The 10,666-nt window shown below is 37.8% G+C and overlaps 1 protein-coding gene across 1 annotated transcript; it reads left to right on the top strand.

The window, feature by feature from the left end:
- The first annotated feature begins 7,282 nt into the window (after positions 1 to 7,282).
- On the top strand, positions 7,283 to 9,000 carry ATMYB103 (myb domain protein 103). The gene is made up of 3 exons (XM_016333984.3): positions 7,283 to 7,531; positions 7,609 to 7,738; positions 7,833 to 9,000. Exons 1-3 carry the CDS (start codon positions 7,399 to 7,401, stop codon positions 8,560 to 8,562), a joined length of 993 nt encoding a protein of 330 aa, XP_016189470.1. The 5' UTR covers positions 7,283 to 7,398; the 3' UTR covers positions 8,563 to 9,000.
- Positions 9,001 to 10,666: the final 1,666 nt, after the last annotated feature.

A 10,666-nucleotide genomic window follows, 5' to 3' on the forward strand; every position in this document is an offset into this window, starting at 1 on the left:
ATGAGGCACCGAGCTAAGATTCATAAAATACCTAACTTGGAGGAGTTAAAACTCCCACATGTATATATTTGCATATTTTCTATTTTGAATAAAGTTTTTCAGATTTTGTACAAATCCTTTATCAAGACGCATTAATCTGAAACGCAAAAAATTCATCGCTTGATTATAAAGCTACAGATCGGCAAAAAGTGAAAATCAAATTCACTACACGATCACGGTAAAGACCAACAAAGATGAAAACCAAATTCATCAAAAGGTCAACCAACGGGGATCAAACCCAATTTCTACGAAATCGGCAAAGATGAAAAGGCGACAAAAACAGAATAATGCAAGAAGTTATCGAAAGTGATTCATAGAAAGGACCTGACGAGGTCTTAATAAAAATGGGTTGCTAAAAATAACTTAAAGACCGGCCGACATAGAAGAAATCGGACCAGTCGACCACAAAAACCAAAGTTTTAAAAAGTAATCCCTAAAAGAGACCTGACAAAGGTCCAAAAAGAGGATTTCTAGAAATAACTTAGAAGGGACCGGCGTAATGAAGTCGGCCCAAAACAAAAAGTTATAAAAAGTAATCCCTAAAAGAGATCTGACAAGAGATCCAAAAAAGGATTACTAGAAATAACTTAGAAGGGAGCGACATGATGAAGTCATCCCAATAAAGTCACAAAGTTATAAAAGTAATTCATAAAAAGAGGTCTGACGAAAGATCCAGAAATGGATTGCTAAGAAATAACTCAGAAGAGGCCGACACAACAAAGTCGACTCGGCAAGGCTACCATAAACTATAAAGAGATCAACCAAGATCCAAGAAGAAGAGATTGGACAACAAGGTTCCAACACTCCCAAGATTCCAGAAAATATCAGAACTACGCAGACAAGCAATCAACAAGCAAAAGCAAAACTGCTGTAATAAACAAAGACCTAAGAGGCCACCCGAAGTCGACCCCAAAAGCCTAGGGAAAATACTTTGTTTTTCCAAAAAAAAAGTTGCTAACAGAGAAGCAACTAAAAGTATCCAGCAGTTAGAAACCACAAATTACAAAATATAAAAAGTTCAAAGCCCACAAGCTGGGCTATATATAAAACATTCAGAGTAATCATAGAGGATCCAAAGAGTTTCCAGTCGCAGCATCCCGGGGTGAAGGAGGACGAGTCTGAAGAGGCACCGCATCTACCGTCCCATCATCCCGGTTCAGGATCCGACAATCAGGATCCAACTCGAGATGACCAACTGCAGGAGTTGGAGAAGTCGGTACAACAGAAGCTTTGGCAGCAGGCACAGGAGGAGGGCTGATGTCATCATCATCATTAGGATCATCAGGGACAATCTTACCATCTTTAACAATGTTGTCCAAACTGAAGAGGGAAAGGTCAAGCTCGGGCGCAAGAACTCGAACTTGCTCCTTCAAATTCTCATAAGTAGCATTAACACTGTCTACAAGATGACCCTGAAGTTCGGCATAATCAGCTCAGATAGATTCCAAAGTCTCCCTGAGATCCATCATCTCCTTATAAGTAGTGACATAGCTCTCCTTATGCTTCAACACCGTATCCTCAGCCAACTTCGCAGAGGCCGCCAAAGCAACAGCTTTAGTCTTTTCGCCCTCCAACTCTTTCTCTAACCTGGTCACTCTCACCTCAAGCTCCTCCTTCAAACCCTTAATCCGATCAAACTCTGATTTGGCCTCCTCCATAAAAGGCCTTCGTCACATGGATAGGAAGATCTTGGGCGGTTTGGTACAGAGCTGCCCCCATATGAGCCATCTTAATGCTGTTCTGAGTTATAAAATCCAAATGACAAAGAAGAGAAACATCGTCAGTAGGAATGACACCATAGGGACCAATCTGCTGGTCAACAAACCCAACAGCGTCAAAATCAGGAGCATATAGATTGAAGGGCTCAACAGTCCGAGGTCTTTTTGAAGGAGGAACGGCCGTAGGAGAAGAAACAGCAGCAGAAGCCTGGGGAGGATCAAGCACATGAACCTGAGGGGTAGAAATCACCCTCCTCGGTCTAGGAGAGCTCGGCACCGGCTGTTTAGGAGGAACACAAGAAGACCCTTCCCCAGCCACTCTGGCTGAGATGTTTTGGGCCGCAGTAGCCTTCCTCGCCTTTTTAAAGGCTTTCATAAAATTATTGTTCTTGGCCATCTCTGAAAAACAAAATCAACCATAGAAGCAGATTACAAACTGGAAAACAGATAACAAGAAACAAGTAAGCCAAAGCAAAAAGAAGTCGACCGCTACCCAGCTCGGCTCGGACAAGAGAAGGGTCTCCTAAAAATCTCTTTGTATCAAGATGAGGAGGTTGCCCCCCAAATCCCCTCCAACAAAGTCACGAAAGCCTGCTCAACCCCATCAAGCATTTCCCACGTATATCTAGATACTACAACTTTCTTTTGCCAACATAAAGGGAAGGCAGGTTCACCATTTGATTCTAAGAAAAATGGTCGAGCTCCCTCAACAGCTCGGACCTTGAAGAAGTAATTCTTGAAATCCCTAAAAGACTCATCGTACATAGAAAACACTTTGTGCCCTTAGGCAGACCGGAAAGAAACCCAAGAAGCTTTCTTTTTGGTAGTCCCAGGCTTGGTCAAAACAAAAAGATACAGAAAGAGAGTTTGAGAAAGTGTGACATCCAACTCTTGGCAAAGCAATTGAAAGATTTTGATGAAACCCCATGAGTTCGGATGGAGTTGGGATGGGGCCACATTGCACGACTATAACAAGTCGGTCTCAAAAGAAGTAAAGGGAAAGGTAATGTTCAGCTGGCTAAAAAAATAGTCATAGGCATAAAAGAAGGGACGTTCCCCTTGGGTCAGAGAAGGAAAGCAAACCCTCTCATCGGAGTCCAGCGCTACCAACTCATAATCTTTCCCATGGTCTCTACGATTACAGATACTGTGACGTTTTCTAAGTTCCACAAGATACTCAGGATTAACAATCGAAACACACATCAGAACAAGGGAGTCCAGCCAATCGGACATGCCCTCGGGGACTTTGGAGGAGGTCTCAATAATATTTTTGCGAGAGGAAGACATGGTCAACTAATCCTACAGCAAAGAAAAAGAGAGGAATTACTAAATAAACAGCTCGGCCATACCAAAAAAATCAGCTCGGACAAATATGACTAAGAACAACACAAACAGCAAAAAGGACACCCCAGGACCCATACCAAAGATCCAGAGGCATTCTTTGGAGGCAATTATGGAACAAGGACTCAGAAAAAATCTACAAGCCTACATCTCTACACCTCCTAACAAGAAGATAACCCTTTTTCAAAGATAACCCTTTTTTCAACAAAAGTGACACTCCGACAAGAAAGCCACAAAATTCAAAAAGCCATCAAAAGTAGCTGTCAACATCAAAACAAGATCAAAATCACCGAAAGGCGCAATCCTTTTTCAAAGAATCAGACAGTTTCATCATCCCAAAATTTCAAAAATGGTAACGCAAACTGACGCAATAACAACATTCAAAACCCTAAAAGTATCAACTATAAGGGAAAAAGCTAAGGGGCATACACAAGGAAAAGGAACTCCAAAAAACATACATCACAACAACAATCAAGCATAACGACACAAAAAGGTTCAAGCTTTCCAACATAAATTCGAGCAAGATCAAAATTTTTTCATAAATAAAACAATGCAAGCAGGAAGAAGAATAGTTAAGAAAGAACGAAAGAAACAGAAAACCAACCTGAAAAGAGGAGGAGACGATGAATGCTGAAAGGTTGAAGCAACAATGAAACCGAAAGATCACCCTTCGAAAGAACAAGGGCACCAAAACAGTCACCAGCAGCGTCACAAGGAGAAGCGCAAAAAACGTAAAAAGCAAAGAATCTCAGGCAAACCAGAAGATAGAAAGGCGAAAATGGAGTTTCGGGAAGCAGAAGAGAGAAAATGGAAAGCAAAGGTCTTTTTGCAAATTCAAAGTGAAGAAAGGGGGGAAAACAGCAAAGGGAAGAATTAATGGGTTATTAAAAACTCTCGCACGTTCCCAAGACAGAAAGACGTGCGTTTCAAAAAAGCGAAAGGAACGCTTGTTTTAAAAAATCAAGGAAAAACGTTTCGCATTCAAAGGGAAACTCTACAAAGAAGAAGTTGACAAAATACTCGAGTTCGGCTTCACCAGAGAAGGATCGAAGTCCTAAAACTAAGACTCGACCTCAAAAGAAAGACCAAGCTCAAGCAGGGACACTGTTCATACCCTGGATCGAGCTGTCTGACCCAAGATGTTTGACGACAAGTCGACCGACCTCTTCAAGTCAGGACTACCCGACCTCTTCTCAAAAGAGCTCGGCCAAATCACCAGAAAAGCCCAATAAGGGCCCAAACAAAGGAACACGGCCTAAAATCCAAAGGCAGCCCAAGCATATAGAGATAAGGGCGGTTCCCTTGAAGATAAGATGACCTCACTCAAAGATAAGATAAGATAACTATCTTATCTCCAGAAAGGTCACTCCACACCATTATAAATACACTAGAGCACCCAGGTATAACTCATACTCTGATTCTACTAAAAATCTGCTTAATACCCTGGCTAACTTAAGCATCGGAGTCCCTTGTAGGTACCACCACCCTCCGGTGACAAAGGATCAGCAGCATAAGCCAGTCTAACAAGTCGGACACAACAGCATAAGCCAGTCCAACAAGTCGGACACAACAGCTCCGGCCGCCATCCATCAGCCGGACACGTCATCTCCGACCAGTATAGAAGATCTCGTCCGAGATCGACCTACAGTTTCAGGTAACCCTCGAAACAGTTACTATTAACCATGATGACAAAACTTATTTCATCTAATAATTATTAAATATATCATAAAAAATAACTTACCCTTTATTTAAAAAAGAGAGTTAGATAAAAATCACACACATATATATAAATAATTGTATTGTTTCGAATTTTACAACTATAAAATCGATATCTAAACCAATAATTAAGAATACGTTTAATTGAAAAAAAAGTATAGATTACCAATATAATATCTGTCAACTTATTACCAATAATAATTAATTATTATATTTTAATTAAAATTAGGATTGAGTTGACCTAAATTAAATCAAAACTTGAATGACGAGGATTTGTAACTGCCTAAAGGAGAGCTGCGGCGTGAATTACTGAATGTGTCACGCAACCCTTCATCTCACTCATGTCTGGTGCACTTCATCTCACCCATCTCTGGCAAGCTCTCCGTTGTTAATTTTTTTCCGTCACCGAAAAAAGTCAGTGCCCGCATTACGCCTCCGCAATTGCCGCATTGCATTCCCTCCGCCACTGTCATCTTCGTCGTCACACCATGGAGCCTTCACCACCGTCGTCTTTACCGCGACGCGAAACCCCCTCCCCATGGAGCTGCCGCTGTTGCGTCGTGCCGTTAGTTGTACTGTTTGGAATGCGTGCAGTGATTTGCGTCTGCGCCGCCATTGCGACCTCCATCTCGACGATCCTCTGAGCAGTGTCGGTGCCATCTGTAACCAATCCCCGTCGCCTCAACGCGTGCTTTGCATGCGCAATTTTTCCTCCGCAGGACCACCGCGGCACCTTCTCCCTCGTGATCTACATCGTCGATGTCTACCGCAGGGCGCTCTCTCTATTTCATTTCTACCTTTTCAATCCGATCAAAAACACCTCCACTAAAAGATACATGTATAAAGAGACATATTCAGGAGACACATCCACAAAGACATTTTTATTAAATCCAGCCATAAAAAAGACACTTCTATTAGACACATCCACAAAGATATTTTCATTAAATACAGTTATAAACAAGAATTGACAGGAGTTGGTAGAATCTTTATTAATTACGTAGCGGGCCAGGATTGAAATAATTGAATCTTATATATTAACGAAAATATTTGGTAACCAAAGAAAATCAGCCAAAAACAGCCATAACTTACCTTATTAGACCCAATTATCCGACAAATTTAAAACCAATTAAATTGATGGAATTTAACGTGTGCATATGGGTCCTAACTTTTTTCAATTGCCGAAATATATACAGAGTGAAACTTGGTTTCATATATGAAAGCAGGCTTGACGACAATCATGTTACATGTAGATCACGATATCATATTCGCACGATTTCTTCTAAATTAAATTAAACATACACAATATCAAATCAATAAAAGAAAAGAATTGGGATTGCTTAAATCATAAATCATAAAGCAACGAACTTGTTATTTTTCTGTCTTCTCACACGTGTATGGATATGTATTGCCTTCAGGATTCTCCTGGAAGCCATGAAATATATAATAAAGAATTAACAAAATGTCAATTGCTTTCCGAATACATATATACATGATGCACAAACACCGTCAGCAATACACATTTACTAAAATTTAATTAAAGATATCATCCTGCTGCCTTGAGATGTAAACATTTTGAATGTTTAATCAGGGCTATTTCAAGTGAGAAGAAAGCAAAATTATATTATAAAGATTTCATTTTCATGTTTGTAAAGTAGACGAAAATAAGATATATCTTTTCCTGGAAGGTTCATGCATGTTTGCACAATCAAGTTCTTTTATTTTATTTTATTTTTCTGATATTGAGCTAGCTAGCAAGTAGGGTAACAAGCACCTGACCTGATTATACAACACACATGCATAATGTATACATACACGCACTATGTATGTGCCTTAATGTACTTTCTCATCTTGGCATGTATAATCTATATATCATGTGTGTTGATGTATGTACATAAGATATTAATTAAGATCGATTATAAAAATAACAATACTATATACACTCAAAAAATCAATTATCAAATGAAATATAAATATGCATGTATTGTTTAATTTATTTTTAAAATATATTTTATGATTTAATAGTTGATTTTTAATGTACACATAAGATAATTTTATAAATAATTAAATCGGAGTGATGGCTAGGAAATATGAACTATATTGGCTTAGCTTTGGCTTTAGTAATATTTGAGATGGACGTGGTATACAAATGATTCTTAAGTTGATGGTTAATAATAATAGTGTTAGGGAAAAAACGGAATGAAGTAGTAGTGTAAACAAGGTGATAGGAATGACATGTGTGTCACTTTCAGGATATGTGATGAGGTTAGTTGTTGGGAAAACGGAGATCGGAAATAGCAGAAAGAAGGGGGTGCATGGAGTAACTAATTAACAACGTAACAGTATTCTATTACTTATAGTACGTAGAAATTAGAGGGACTAGGTATAGTAGTAGATAGTAGAAGGAGTAGTAAATCTGATGGAGGGTCATTTTAGAGTTAGATGGAGTAGTTGTGGGTCCCGTCCCATCTGGTTGTGGATTATATATTCCGGCTCTGATCTGTACTTTCCCTCTCTTGTTTTTAAGGAGAGTTAGAAAGAAGATCCAATCGCGATCCAGGTATTATATTACACATTCATTAATGCAATGGGTCACCATTCGTGCTGCAACCAACAGAAGGTTAAGAGAGGCCTTTGGTCCCCTGAGGAAGACGAGAAACTCATTCGTTACATTACCACTCATGGCTATGGCTGTTGGAGTGAAGTCCCTGAGAAAGCTGGTACATCCATTATCGATTACTATATATTCTTTTCTTTTCATTTCGTTTCAATATGTATTAATTGCATGATCTATCAGGGCTTCAAAGGTGTGGAAAGAGTTGTAGGCTGAGATGGATTAATTATTTGAGGCCTGATATTAGAAGAGGCAGGTTTACACCAGAGGAGGAGAAGTTAATCATAAGTCTCCATGGTGTCGTAGGCAATAGGTAATTTGAATTCTTCTCATCACTCTTTTCGTTCTAAGATTTTGATTCTTGTTATTTTTTTGTTGAATTTGTGAAACAATAATAATGCACGCAGATGGGCGCACATTGCAAGCCACTTACCTGGTAGAACTGACAATGAAATAAAGAACTACTGGAATTCGTGGATCAAGAAGAAGATAAGAAAGCCTTCTTCAGCGGCAACAAATAATGCATCTTCACAAACTAGTGTGGATCATTCTTCTCACTTCAGCTATAATAATTATACTAATTCCAATCAACTACTAGATCTTCATCAAGATAATCTAACACCAAAGCAACCACTTCATCAAGAATCCTTGTTCTCTTCAACATACCCACTATTTATGTTTGACACTAGTTCACTAGATGGGACCACAACAGACAACAGTTTACGAGTTGATCAAATATTCCAAGATGCTAATGTTGGTTTGAGTTCTGAAACATGGAACTTGAGCCACCACCAGAACCCAGTTCAAGCACTTGCTGCTCCTCCATCAACAACTTTCGCAGTTGCTGTGGGATTGGACACAACCAATTATCTGCCGCCATTGATAGAGAACGTGGAGAGCATGGTACCGGTTGAGGTGCAATCTTGTAGCATGGAGGAGGTAGGAGATGGTGCTCTAGACTGCTTGCAATTGCAGAGGCAACAAGATCAGTTGAATGCATGGGTTGAATCCACACACCAACAATGTCCTAACTTTCTCTTTTGGGACAATGTTGAAGGCCCAATTGGTGGGGAACAAGAACTTGCACCAAACTCTTCATCAAATAAAACTAGTGCTCTTTCTCAATTTCCTTTGTGAGAGAAGATTCTGATGTGTCCCTACATGCATACTCTCTTTTTTCCTTTTTTCTAAATGACTTCTCTAACTTGGGTGAAATTCCAGGCCAGGCTTTCTGAAACTTTGCAGAGATTGCTCCCTTTTTTCTTTCTTTGATTTTTGATTGCTGATTTGTAAAGATTGTGGAACGCGAGTGAACGAGTGAGTGAATATGATATATGTATACATTATATTTACAAAATGTGTGTAATTTTATTATTATTGGGGTGTTTTTTAGTGGGAAAAGGGAAAAATGATGGAAATAATAAAGGCTATTATTGCAAGTATAGCTAGCAGCAAAGTTTGATTTTGAATGGGGGATTATAAAGCAAAGCAGCTTCAATTTGCAATATATTTGACTGTACAAAAGGAGGTTTTTGAATGATGAGAATGATAATAATGGATACATTATTGTATTATTATATATGTTCCATTTATGTATGTATGCATGTGTGTATGTTTTTAACTTTTTATTAATCAGCTATAGCTAGTTTGATTTTGAAGATATTTGACTATGTATATATGCATGCGGTGGTTTTAATTTGAATGATGATGATGATGATGTTTTAATTTTGCTTATATACATAGATATATGTATCTCCATTCTCCAACAACCACGGTGCCTTGTAAAAAGAAAAGACCAAAATAAAAAGTGAAAAAGCATTGACTTATCTCACATGCATGTCTCCCAACCAACCCCCAAAAACACCAAACGCAAAAGCGAGAGAGAAAAGAGATTCTCTTCTTCTCGCCATGCTAAGGCTGGAGACGAATTGCTCTCGCCATTGCTACGTTAATTCTCTTAAACCCTTCCCCTTCAACACATCTTTGTTCTTCTTCAGTGGTGCCATTTTTTTTTCATCCCATGTATCCCCACAAAATTTTCACTCCGTTTATACTAAATCCTAAAAGTAGTTTTCCAAATTTAGTTCGTACATTAATTTAATCTCTGAAATTTCAAGTGCACTAATTTAAACTTTTAGATTGAACTTTAGGTGATATACTAGTCTTTCAACTTATTTTTAACGTGAGTCAACAGCCAGATTGTTGATGTGTCACCACTACTATCACATGCACGTGGCATCATCACTCACCCCACATTATTATTATCATCTTCTTTTTCATCCCTATTTCGATCTGTGTCTCCCTCTTCTTTTCCCATCTTCCACCACTTTTTTCTCCATTTTTCTTTCCCTCACCTTTCCACCTTCTATCACTTTCTGCTGCAAGTTTTTTTGCCACCATACTACTCCCTTTGATATCCTCCCCTCTTCCTCCACTTTCACCGTCACAGCACTTGCCACACTCAAGCTGAAAATCTCAACACACACTAACAGAAATCATAGATAGAAAAACCTAAATGCAACTCCACATTCCAAAAAAATCATCTAAATTCTCACATTGTTACACCCAATGAAATCACACCTCAATGAAGAAGCTAAATCCACAAAACAAAATCAAAGGTTTTAGAATCCTGGTACAAATTCACAATAAAAAAGAAAAAAGAGAATGAATGAAATTGAAGTGATGGAGTGAGTGTTTGAAAAATCTTGAAAGAGAGAGAGTGTCCCGAATGATGAGGTGGTAATCGACGGCTACGGCGATGAATCGAGCATCGGGAGAAAAACAATAAGGACTCATTTGCTTGTAAGATTAAATGAACTTATAAGACCCAAAATTTTTGAAAAATCTTATTTTGAGCTAATTCAATTTATTTATTTGTTAAAAACTTTATTTTCAGAAATTATTTTATTAAAAAATAATTAAATCAAGTTTTGATGATTAAAATAGAAATTTTACTTAATTTTATAATTATTGAATAATTTTCTATATTTAAATTATAAAGTTTAGTAGTTGTAAAAGAATAAGAATTTTATATGATTTAGTTTAAATAATTGAGATTTTAGAATTTAATATTTTAATTTTTATAAGCAAAGAAAATTAATTATATTATCTCTAATTTTAAATTAAAATACTTGATTAAAAGACAATTAACAAATTGATAATTAAATAATATTTTTTTAAAGTAATTTTGAGAAATTAAATTACATTTCAAAATTAATACAATATAACCTAATTTGATTTA

Source organism: Arachis ipaensis, chromosome B3 (assembly GCF_059453495.1).
Source record: "Arachis ipaensis isolate K30076 ecotype BB chromosome B3, ASM5945349v1, whole genome shotgun sequence".
Classification (NCBI taxonomy): domain Eukaryota; kingdom Viridiplantae; phylum Streptophyta; class Magnoliopsida; order Fabales; family Fabaceae; genus Arachis; species Arachis ipaensis.

What these genes read in the sequence shown, in the direction of transcription:
- ATMYB103 (XM_016333984.3), top strand. Translation starts at nt 7,399, where the DNA reads ATGGGTCACCATTCGTGCTGCAACCAACAGAAGGTTAAGAGAGGCCTT. An exon ending in TGAAGTCCCTGAGAAAGCTG is followed by an intron (nt 7,532 to 7,608) that starts GTACATCCATTA and finishes ATGATCTATCAG; the next exon opens with GGCTTCAAAGGTGTGGAAAG. An exon ending in CATGGTGTCGTAGGCAATAG is followed by an intron (nt 7,739 to 7,832) that starts GTAATTTGAATT and finishes TAATGCACGCAG; the next exon opens with ATGGGCGCACATTGCAAGCC.